Raw genomic sequence first — 12441 nt, forward strand, 5'->3', positions numbered from 1 at the left:
GTGATATTGTTATATAAATAAGTTTTAATATCCTGCTTACAAAAATTTCAGTGGAACATGTAATCTTCTTAAATAGCTCTTGAACGTTGTTAGTTTCACATTCATGATCAATGAACTCCCCTTGTGCACTGTAGTGCACATGTTATAAAATTTAAATAAAATTAGTTAAAAACAATTTTGTTTTTGTAATGTGTTTATTTTACCGTCCCAACACTTGATTTATCTTAAAAAGAAAAAAGAAAAAGAAAAAGAAAAAATGAAAATACTTATCAATGCAACTAAACACATTTTGCTATAAATCTAGTTAATTTTAGTTAGTTTTGTGAACGTTCATTACAGTATTAGTTAGTTTTCCTTTTTGTTTTGATTTTATTTCCATTAACGCAAATTTTTTCCACTTCTAGTTTTCGTTATTTCATTTCTTGTCTTTAATAATAATAATCTTCTCTGCACCCTTGAATAAACATACTTAATATGATCAACATTTTGCTGTGTATCAATTCACGTTTTTTGATTCAAATGCTCCAGCCTTATGTGGTTTGTGACATGTGTTGATCTAAACCTCCACTCTGTCTCTAAATGTTTGAAGAATTTTTCAAGTTCGGGGTCAAATTTTGAGAATTTGACCATAAGTGAAAGTTATGGCGTTATCACCCCCTTTGGGGATTACCTTTTTCCAGTTTTGATGATATTCCTCCCCATTCTCTATTTTTTGCAAGTACCCCTCTTCGGTGGCGAGAAACTGTTGGTGTGATCAAGCGGGTGCTGTAAAAACAAAAGCTCAGGACAGAACAGTCACCAGTCATGTACTTCATTCAAAATTAACATATATCAAACGTCATATTGATCCTCTGAGTGTAATGGTACATTTTAATTTGCACTTCTCAAAACTAAAAACAATATTTTCTTTATTTTACTCTTGTTCTTGTGCAGCACCACCCCTCAGCACATGCCCCTGTTATTTTATCTTACTTTTAAATTGTTGACTACCTCAAGAAAGCGCCCAAAAGACGGGGACCAGTGTTTATCATTACATATCTCCATTTTGAGTGTGGCTGCCTATCATTCCCCCGTTATTCATAGACCTCGGTGGAGGGTTTTTTGTTTTTTTTTCCTCTATAAAATTAATTGACTCTTTACAGTGACCCACTATGGTTAATAATAACATGCTCAGTCTTGAGTGGAATCAAACCTTTTCTTCACTTTAGCATTTAACATTCCCAACCATATAATATGATCCATTAATTAAAACACAGCTACTAAAACACAATTTTCTTAATGCAAACATCAGTAACTCAACATTAGCAACCAAAGGGTTCAGTCTGCAGCTCACACTGCTGTGAAGCTACAGCCTCCCCCTTTAGTCTCTGTCATTCTTCTGTTCTTGCAAACAAAACAAAGCAAGACAAAACCTCCACCCTTCTTTTACAGGCTGGGTGAATTTTCTGTGGACATTCAATAATCCTAAAGTCGGCACCGTTTTTGTCTCAGTATCAAGTCAGTTAAACTTTTAGTCGTCAGTCCGTCACAGTCCAGTCACATGCATACATCCACACACATTCATACCAGAAGTTGCTGATAATGGAGTCTCACGCGCAACCTACTCGAGGCTCCATCACCAGCAAGATGACGTCATCATTTTAAAGGAAACAGTTCCTTGTTTGTTTTTCCTTCTTTGGACTGGATTGACTCGCTGCAATCCTTTTAGGCTTCAGGATCAGTGTCCCATATAAGTGAATTTCTCCCAAGCCCATTATAATCATGGAGAAAAAATACTTTGCGACTGTTTTCAGTAAGAATATTTTATAGCGCTTTAAAGTTCAATCTCTCAGGCCTGGATTAAAGAGCTGATTTGTTAAATCAGGAACTCACAAAATACCAAAATATCACCACCGGTGGATCACACCTCTCTGATGTCCTTATCTCAGTGCACTGTAACGAAAGCACAAACAAACGTAACCAATAAAACACTCATATAATAACAGATACTGGGGCCCATTGGAAACATGTCCAAAGATCAAACCCTCTTTCTCTATGTTAGAGAAAGAGAACAATCCAAACCTCACTGATAGAATCAACCTAGTGTCAAACAAAACCCAAAAATCAACCAAAACTTCACACACTATATTGTGTAGGCATACAGGCACCGTAACTCCTTTTTGCACTGACAAAAACATGTTGGATTGACTTGATTCAATAGTGGACACTGGTTACACACAAATGTTTTGCTTTGGCAGAAACTTAAACAACTAAATTAAATCGGCACAACCTTTTCATATTCTCTCCGAAATAAAACTCACACCATTCACTCATCATTTTCACTCTGTACCACTGCTCCTTATCAGGCTGTGTGAAGCACAGTACACAATTCAGTGGAGGCCTTAAGCCATAAACAGACATCACGCACAGACATTGTTTTCACAACCAAACTGCTTTAGACCTTGTCCCCTAAATCTACACAAATGCCCTCTGTGTGGCATGAAAAACATTTAACCAATAAACAATCAATGGCTTTTTGTTGTTGTAACCGACTCCATATTTGGATGTTTGTGTGCAGCATTTGTTAGTAAAGCATTCTTCATTGCATCAGCGTGTGTGTGTGTGTATCACTCTTTATTGCACAAGCTTGTAGATGTGTGTGTGTGTGGATCACTTCTCAGTGAATTGAATCAACATTTCGATTTTTTTGCACATGTGTGTGTGTCATTTCTCACTCACTCAACGAGTGCATATGTTCATATGTGTGTTTCTCTTCATTCTGAGTCTGTGCATGTAGATGTGTGTGTTTGTGTGGGTGTTTATGTTCATCACTTTCCTGTTCTGGTGTTCTGGGTAAACCATGGCCTGAAGCGTGCCCTGGGGTCCTGCCCTCCTCCTTTTCAGTCCGTTTGCATCCGTTGGTGCTGCTGCTCAAAGTTCTGTCCATACTGGTTCTGGCCCCAATTGAGGCAGGTCTTTTTCTCCAGTATCCTGCATCTTCTCCTTATTCCACTCCTCCTTAACTTGACCCTTTCACTTCTGTAGCTCCTTCAGGGTTTTGATACGCAGCTCAATCGTCTGGATGTCTGTATCAAGCTCCAGTCTACGCTGCTGCTCCAGCTCTTCCTCTGTTTCTCCCAGCCAAGTCAAGATTTTGTTCAGGTCAAAGTTCAGCTGCTGTCACTGCTGCTCGTTCTGCTTTGTTCTCATCTCCTTGCTGAGGTCCTGAGCCTGATTTCAAGTCGTGTGTCTGGGACTCCAAGTCTGATGGGTTCGATAATCAGCCAGCTCCTCCTGAGTCATGCTCAGTTTTCTGCTCCTGATGCCTTGAGCTCTTACTGAGGGGCAGAAACCTCAGAATCTTTTCCGTCCACTTCAGATTGAAGTCCATCGATGTTTTCCTTGCTTTGCTCCACGGCCTTTTGCGGCTATGCTGTTCGGCTCTTCTCAGAGGTCAGCTCCTGGCCAAGCCCCGACACCTGTGCCTTCAGCTTATTTTCTCCTGGTGTTTTGTCCATTCTGAGGTGCCTCCTGACCTCAGTTACTCCTCCTTTCTCTGGCACGCCCTTTTTGCTGCCCGATGGTCGTTGTTGGTCCGTCACTGTCCTGCACAGTTTTAATGCAGAGTGGTTAAGGTCAGCATTGTTTTGCTCGGCCTCTCTTTTCATCTGGGCTTAATGGGTGTCTCGTCACAGCTCTGTCAGCTGAAACTGTCTTTTTCCATATGGCAAGAATGTAAAGAGTGTGTGAGAGGGGTGTGTCCGATCAGGCACAATGCTGTTGGCTTTGCGAGTGCCTCGTTTTCCAAATCCAGATGTTTATTTGTCACGTACACAGCAACAGAGAGAACAGTCTGTTGTTGGGATGGCTGAGGTCCTTCACGATCTTCCTGGTCTTGGTCCAGCACCGCCTGCTGTAGATTGAGTGCAGGTCAAGGTGCTCGAAGCGGATGGTGCGCTCAGCTGATCGCACAACCCTCTGTAGAGCTTGTCTGTCCGGCATGGTGCTGTTCCCAAACCAGACAGTGATACAGCTGCTCAGGATGCTCTTGATAGTTCCTCTATATAAGGTGGTCAGAATCGGTGGTGGGAGCCGGGCCTTTCTCAGTCTTCTCAGAAAGAAGAGACGCTGACGGAAATCTCCCCGTGTAGTGAAACGGGCCTTGGATTTAACGCTCTCCGTCTCTGCTGCATGAGATCATTTTCCTGCAGCACTGTTGACATTTTCAAGTTGTTGTTGTGGGTCCAGCTGCTGTAGCATTTGGTCAGGGTCACATCAAAGATGGTAGAGGAGTGAGCAACGATGGTAGAGGGGAGAGCAGGAGTCCAGGTCAGCCTCGGCTTTCCGGGCCGACAAAGCAGCCTGTAATCAAGCATAAAGAGAAAAAACAAAACAAAAACAGACGAACAGGAAAATGATGTTATTTTGGCTGCGTTATTCAGAGAGGGGAGAAACAACGGGACCAGGCCCTGTGTCAGCCTTCTCTCCCCCTTTTTTGTTTTTTCTCTCCATATAATCCACTCATGACCCGCCAAGCTGACAGGACAACACAGGTACATGTTAAAATTCTTAAGATCATGTTTAAAAGCACAAAAAATTGGAATTTTCTTTCATTTAGTAATCACTTGTATTAATCAATCAGCAGAAAACATGTCACAATTTGACTTTTATTAACCACTAAATTTGTCGTGTCTTTTTTTTTTTTTTTTTTTGAAGTTAAGTTGTTGTCCTGCAACCCAAGGAGTTTATTTGTTAGTAGTGGATAAACTTTATTATTTAACAGCGGGTGTATGTTAAGTTTCACTGCTTTACTTGCTGGAAAATCTTCACGTGTTCATGGGTGTAAGCTGTTTCTTCATTGCGTGTATGTGCATTTGTAAATGGGCTAATTTAACGTTTTTTCTCAAACGAGGCATTTCTCTAACATGTGCCTCTCTCTCACATTTCTCTGCTTGTGTGTGTTTTTGTTTCACCTTTTTGTTGTGATGCTCCGGACGCCTTCCCAACCTCCACAAGTCTGTTGGCCCCAATTTTATGTGTTAAAACTTCTCTTAATTTCTCCTTTAATTCTCTCCTCGCTGCTGTCTTTTTCACCACTGCTGATTCTTGCTGAGTTTGGTTTCCATTACTATAATTTGCTTCAGCCGCTGTGCTTGTGGGGGCAGTTGGTCCAGGCCCGTAGCCACCTGTATCAACACACTGAGAGATTTATTTAATATCATTTTCATCACTGTTAAATAGACCAGCAGGCAAGACGCCCACCTTTGCACTGCAGACTACATGCCAGTCTCCCAACACACTCCTCTCTGAGTTTCATTTTTAAAACCCAACATCATTCACACCCTAGTCATTCAAAACCTTATTTGTAATATTATAATCAGCAAAATCAGCGTTTTAATTACAGGCATGTATCATTGTTTGCAAATCAAAATTATAAAACTCAATAACACGCTAAACAGGAAGCAAAGTCCTCTGTGCGTGTCACAGCTCATTTGCATGTTCACACACAGTCTAAAAATAGCTCGCAGCGCTGCAGTGCGCTGTCGTCACACACAGGGTCACACAAAGCTCAGACAAAACTCTTTTATTTTATATTACAAAGACGTCTTATATTTACAATCACTGACAGGCCTGACAGATTCAGCACCTAACAATTTTGACAAATTTAATATAACGGGTCCAACCGAAGAAAGCTTCACTTTTTTGTAATCAATTAACCAGTATCTGTTACTTCTGGAACAGTTTCTGACCTAATTTCTAAAATCCCTAACTCAATTTAACTTTGTCCAAAAAAGCACATAACACCGTATCTGACGGTGAAGTGGTGAAACCACTTAGTTGTTCTGGAGTGCCCCAGGCTCCACAGTGACCAACTGACTATCCCTCAAAGAGGACGGGCATTGAGCGTCCCCAACCCCGGCAAGCGTTACCTCTGAGCAATGCGCTTCTTAGCAACTTCTGGTGCCGTCCTATAACAATTTTCGCCTACACAATTTGAAAAATTTTACCATAACGGGTCTCACCGAAGAAAGATAACTTTTTTGCGACCAATACCAGCCTCTGTTACTTCTGGAACAGTTTCTGGCCTAATTTTTTAAACAACACATACCCAATTCCCTACCAAACTACTTGAGCCTTTATCTCAATTCCTTGGGACTCTAACCCAGCATTTCATACTTTTTCAACTTCATTAAAGACTCTTAGCCGACTTTAACTGCATAACACACGGATCCTCATCAAAATCAAAACAGACCCTCTACCAGTAATTTCAGTGAGTAGACTTTAATTTAGTGAGGGACCAGACAAAGAGCGATTCAAAAGACCCTTATGAAAAGGACACCGAGGGAACAGTTTACCCTGCCCGGGATAGGGTTACCGGGGCCCCGCCCTGGAGCCAGGCCCGGGGAGGGTGCCCGAGGGCGAGCGTCTGGTGGCCGGGCCTTAGTCCATGGGGCCCGGCCGGGCACAGCCCGAAGAGGAGACATGGGCCCATCCTCCCGCAGGCCCACCACCCGCAGGAGGCGCCATAGGGGTCGGGTGCATTGTGTGCCGGGTGGCGGCCAGGAGCGGAGGCCTTGGCGGACTGACCCCCGGCTGCCAAGACTGGCAATAGGGACATGGAATGTCACCTCTCTGGTGGGGAAGGAGCCTGAGTTAGTGCGTGAGGTTGAGAGGTACCGGCTAGATATAGTCGGGCTCACCTCTACACATGGCTTGGGCTCTGGAACCAGTCTCCTGGAGAGGGGCTGGACTCTGTCTCAGTCTGGAGTTGCCCCTGGTGAGAGGCGGCGGGCTGGGGTGGGTATTCTAATATCCCCTCGGCTTGCTGCCGGTACGTTGGGGTTTTTCCCGGTGGACGAGAGGGTTTGTTCCCTGCGCCTTAGGGTCGGGGAACGGGTCCTGACTGTCATCTGCGCTTATGCGCCGAGTGGCAGTTCAGAGTACCCAGCCTTCTTAGAGTCCCTGGGGGGGGGGGGGGGGGGGTGCTGGAGGGTGCTCAACCTGGAGACTCTGTTGTCCTGCTGGGAGACTTCAATGCTCACGTGGGTAACGACAGCGAGACCTGGAGGGGCGTGATTGGGAGGAACGGCCTCCCTGATCTGAACCCGAGCGGTGCTTTGTTATTGGACTTCTGTGCTAATCACAGTTTGGCCATAACGAACACCCTGTTCGAACATAAGAGTGTCCATAAGTGCACGTGGCACCAGGACGCTCTAGGCCGTAGGTCGATGATCGATTTTGTAATCGTATCAGCAGACCTGCGACCATATGTTCTGGACACTCGGGTAAAGAGAGGGGCTGAGCTGTCAACTGATCACCACCTGGTGGTGAGTTGGATCAGGTGGCGGGGGAGGACGCTGGACAGACCTGGTGCACCTAAACGCGTAGTGAGGGTGTGCTGGGAACGTCTAGCAGAGGCCCCAGTCCGCGAGATCTTCAACGCACACCTCCGGCAGAGCTTTAACAGCATTCCGAGGGAGACGGGGGACATTGAGTCCGAATGGACCATGTTCAGCGTCTCCATTGCCGAAGCTGCTGCATTGAGCTGCGGCCGCAAGGTGGTTGGTGCCTGCCGCGGTGGTAATCCCCGAACCAAATGGTGGACACCAGAGGTGAAGGGAGCCACCAGGCTGAAGAAGGAGTCCTATCGGGCTTGGTTGGCCTGTGGGACTCCGGAGGCAGCCGACAGGTATCGACAGGCCAAGCGGAATGCGGCTCGGGCAGTGGCTGAAGCAAAAACTCGGGTGTGGGAGGAGTTCGGAGAGGCCATGGAAAAAGACTTTCGGACTGCCTCGAAGAGATTCTGGCAAACCGTCAGGCGTCTCAGGAGGGGAAAGCGGTGCTCTACCTGCACTGTGTACAGTGCTGGCGGAGCGCTACTGACGTCGACTGAGAAAATTGTCAGGCGGTGGAAGGAATACTTCGAGGACCTCCTTAATCCTACTGACACGTCTTCCGAGGAGGAAGCAGAGTCTGGGGATGAGGGGAATGACCCGCCAATTTCCGGGGGCGAGGTCACTGAGGCAGTTAAACAACTCCTTGGTGGCAGAGCCCCTGGTGTTGATGAGGTCCGCCCCGAGTTCCTGAAGGCTCTGGACGTTGTAGGGCTGTCCTGGTTGACACGCCTCTGCAATGTTGCGTGGAGATCAGGGGCAGTACCTGTGGACTGGCAGACCGGGGTGGTGGTCCCCATCTTTAAGAAGGGGGACCGGAGGGTGTGTTCCAACTACAGGGGGATCACACTCCTCAGCCTCCCTGGGAAAGTCTATGCCAGGGTGCTGGAAAGGAGAGTTCGTCCGCTAGTCGAACCTCGGATACAGGAGGAACAATGCGGTTTTCGTCCTGGTCGCGGAACACTGGACCAGCTCTTTATCCTCTCCAGGATACTTGAGGGTGCATGGGAGTTTGCCCAACCAGTCTACATGTGTTTTGTGGACTTGGAGAAGGCATTCGACCGTGTCCCTCGGGGTGTCCTGTGGGAGGTGTTGCGGGAGTATGGGGTGTCTGGCCCATTGCTACGGGCCATTCGATCCCTATACAACCGTTGCAAGAGCTTGGTTCGCATTGCCGGCAATAAGTCGGACTCGTTCCCGGTGGGTGATGGGCTGCGCCAGGGCTGCCCTTTGTCTCCGGTTCTGTTCATAATTTTTATGGACAGGATTTCTAGGCGCAGCCAAGTGGCGGAGGGCTTTCGCTTTGGTGGCCTCAGAATCTCATCTCTGATTTTTGCAGATGATGTGGTTCTGTTGGCTCCATCGGGTGAGGGCCTCCAGCTCGCACTGGAACGGTTCGCAGCCGAGTGTGAAGCAGCGGGAATGAGGATCAGCACCTCCAAATCTGAGGCCATGGTTCTCAGCCGGAAAAGGGTGGAGTGCCCACTCCGGGTCGGGGATGAGTTCCTGCCCCAAGTGGAGGAGTTTAAGTATCTCGGGGTCTTGTTCGCGAGTGATGGGAGAAGGGAGCCGGAGATCGACAGACGGATTGGGGCTGCGGCTGCAGTAATGCGGACGCTGCACCGGACCGTCGTGGTGAAGAGGGAGCTGAGTGTAAAAGCGAAGCTCTCAATTTACCGGTCGATCTACGTCCCTACCCTCACCTATGGCCACGAGCTGTGGGTAGTGACCGAAAGAACGAGATCGCGGATACAAGCGGCAGAAATGAGCTTCCTCCGAAGGGTGGCTGGCCTCTCCCTTAGAGATAGGGTGAGAAGTTCGGCCATCCGGGAGGGGCTCAGAGTAGAGCAGCTACTGCTCCACATCGAAAGGAGCCAGCTGAGGTGGTTCGAGCATCTGACAAGGATGCCCCCTGGGCGCCTCCTGGGTGAGGTGTTCCAGGCATGTCCCACCGGGAGGAGGCCCCGGGGCAGACCCAGGACACGCTGGAGAGATTATATCTCTCGGCTGGCCTGGGAACGCCTTGGTGTTCCCCCGGATAAGCTGGAGGAGGTGGCTGGGGAGAGGGAGGTCTGGGCCTCTTTGCTTAGGCTGCTGCCCCCGCGACCCGGCCCGGATAAAGCGGATGAAGATGGATGGATGGATGGACTTTAATTTAGTCATATCCAATTTGGCACACTTTGGAAATAATTCAACAGGTAGTGCCTTACCTTTAGATAAGCCGGCTTATGCCCACTCACATCAGACCACTGGCTCGTGCCTGTCCGTTCGACAACCTCGGACCGTCCAAACTTTTAAATTCCACCCCAATACCACAGGACGAGCCCCCAAGCTGTTACGAGTTCAAAATATTGGGGATAGAGACAAGAGAAAAAACCACAATAACAACACTGGTCCGGTCGGGTTGAGTCAAACGATGATTTTAATGATCACACGCGTGGGAGATGGAAACTGTATGCAGACAGCATCAGATCTCAAAATGGTGGAGCATTGCTCAAACTCTTATAGCCTCTGGTGCCCCCACCTTATCATAAAAGCCTAAACATTCACATGCTTTCTCTCACACAGCGCCTAAGCTACGACCTTGGCTCCCCATTTATCTGCTCCTGCTGAGATGGGGCAGAAAACTCCAGCATGTTCTGTTCTCTTCTAATCAGACAAATAAGGCGATGACTTTCTGCAAACAGTATTTCTTATAACTCAGCAGTATAATGCATCATAAAACAATATCATTCATTCACAATAAATCAGCAGTCTACTTTAATGAAAATCAGTTTAACTGATGCAATAGTTATCAGCTTCTTCTAATTCAGGAGAATAATGCAAACTAAAACTACATAATAATTCACAATCTTTAATTAGGGGTATCACATGGCATAAAATAATATTATAATCTAACAGCATGTACACTTTTGACCACAAAGGTGTTGAAAGGGCGTAAAACAGTTGGAGGCACAAGAGTGAACACTAGTGCTGTCAGTAGATTAAAACATGACTAATTAATGACACAATCTTCTGTCATTAATCCTGATTAATCACAATTACTTGATCAATAGCTGCAGTTACATTTTTCCAACTTTATATTTAAGCCTGTAACAGACGTTTACACCATATAATGAAGTCAATGCAGAATAAACACAAAGAATGTTAAACGCTTCAATTCAAAGAGACTTTGAATAGTTTTGAGTCTTTAACTCAGATTCTCTCCTGTAAATACAACTTTGTAACAAACATATATGCTAAAAGCTAAGTGTGCACTAATATATAATAATATATAATCTATATTACTGCTGTTAATGAAAATGTTTAATCAGACTCATCACAGGGTTACTGTGGATTAATTTGGATTAATCACCATTAAACATCATTTTTAATGTAAACGAATCAAAGTTCATTTCATGAGCAAACAGACTCGAGAGAAAAGGGCAAATTTACACACTTAACATGTTTATTGAACATGTAAACATTGATTGACCTCCTGAATGAGCCGACCCCCCCAGGGACAGTCCTGCATGCTAATGATGGGCTCTGCTCTGTACCTGCAGGATTCTGTCAGCCACAAACTCCTCAGCTGATCCTGAGTCTGAGCCCATCTGTCAAACAATCATTTTCTTCACAGGTCTGTGGAGGTGGCACTGATCCTGCAGCAGTCTAACACTCTCTGTCACTCTTCTTCAAGTCTTTGACACGAGGAACCAAAACTATGTTATTAACAACACTAACAGGTCTGCAGTTTGTCCACTTGGCAGTTGTGTCATCAGTGCTTTGCATTGTTGTGATATTTTAAGCTGGAAGTGCTTCGGTGAAAAGAAAATTCCTTCTGTCACGATGTGCAGAATCCTTCATGTTGGTCGGCTGGTCCGTCTTGTTATTTTTTTAATGCTCAAACTTTCTATCGAGAGGTCAGTGTGTGTTTGTCATCTTCCATATTGAGCTGATTGGTTCAGCTGCCGTCACTAACAGATGTGCTGCACATCTGCACGTGTGCAAAGGTAACTCTACTCGGACAAACTGCTCGAAGTGCTTTGATAGAAACATTTCAGGGATTTTGAGTCGTTCTGCTCTCCAGATGTGTCGTGTTAAAGGTTTTTATCATGTTAATCATGATAACAGATGAACCCCTAACCCTACATGTTAATTTTGACAGCACTGGTAAATCCTTTTTAATGTTCTTCTGTCAGGTCATTGATTAGACTCGACTCCAAACACGAGACTCAGAAAACTCAAATGAAAACTCAAATCAAAGCAATGAGAAAAGGACTTCTTGTGTTAGAATGAAAACATATGGAAGAGGTCAGGTTTCAAACACTCGATGAATCTACTGCACAGTTACATTCAGGGACCTTTGGCCTCCTGAGAGCATTAGTTGATGGTTCATCACAGTTTTACCTTCCAGTGAGTGAATTTATCAGTTTGATGAAGTCTCAAAGTTTCCTCTGAGCTTCTGCAACATCATCACTTCCATCACTGATGAAAGAAAGTTCATAGAAATCTTCAGAATCTGAGAGTTTAAAACTTGACAGACTTGATTCAGATGAAGTTATTTGAGCAGAAACTCCTGGATCTTTATCCTGTGTTGATCTAATTCTTCATGGTTCCTCCACAGAGTGGACCAGCAGAGCTCAGAGGTTCCCAGTGGTCAGTCTGCCCAGCAGCATCAAACACAGCTGGACTCCATATTTATGGTCTGTACATGTACAACAACTACTGTTACATCTGTTCTGTTCACAGTCATCTCCATGCTGCTCTTTGTAGACCAGTGGATCGTCAGTGTGTCCAACATGGATCTGATGTTTGGCTCCATGATTTCAGTCTGATTGGCTCATTCATAAATATTCTGTTCCAGCTGCTGGAGGACAACATCATCACTTTTGTGAAGAACGAGCTGAAGAAGATCCAGAAGGTTCTGAGTCCAGATTACCCAGAATGCTTAGAGAGTCAGAGGAGCAGCAGCAGAGAGGCATTTGTGAAGATCACAGTGGACTTCCTGAGGAGGATGAAGCAGGAGGAGCTGGCTGACCGTCTGCAGAGCAGTAAGAGGATTTATCTAAAGATTTAAGCTGCTGGA

At 45.6% G+C, this 12441-nt stretch overlaps 3 protein-coding genes across 4 annotated transcripts in view; 2 read left to right on the top strand and 1 right to left on the bottom strand.

Annotated features, from left to right (window-relative positions):
• LOC309702293 (uncharacterized protein) overlaps window positions 1-12441 on the top strand; it is a 202675-nt gene that overhangs the window by 133869 nt on the left and 56365 nt on the right. The window lies entirely within an intron of this gene.
• LOC309702391 (uncharacterized protein) overlaps window positions 1-12441 on the bottom strand; it is a 132638-nt gene that overhangs the window by 27881 nt on the left and 92316 nt on the right. The gene's annotated exons all lie outside the window — the stretch shown is intronic.
• Window positions 1-12441, top strand: part of LOC309702426 (protein NLRC3-like) — a 34533-nt gene that overhangs the window by 16975 nt on the left and 5117 nt on the right. Inside the window, exons 4-5 of the mRNA XM_082527144.1 lie at window positions 11980-12058; window positions 12220-12406. Of these exons, the coding sequence (XP_082383270.1) occupies window positions 11980-12058; window positions 12220-12406 (266 nt within the window). The remainder of the gene's footprint in view (window positions 1-11979; window positions 12059-12219; window positions 12407-12441) is intronic.

The sequence above is a fragment of the Aulonocara stuartgranti genome (assembly GCF_965226115.1).
Source record: "Aulonocara stuartgranti genome assembly, chromosome: 3".
Lineage (NCBI taxonomy): Eukaryota > Metazoa > Chordata > Actinopteri > Cichliformes > Cichlidae > Aulonocara > Aulonocara stuartgranti.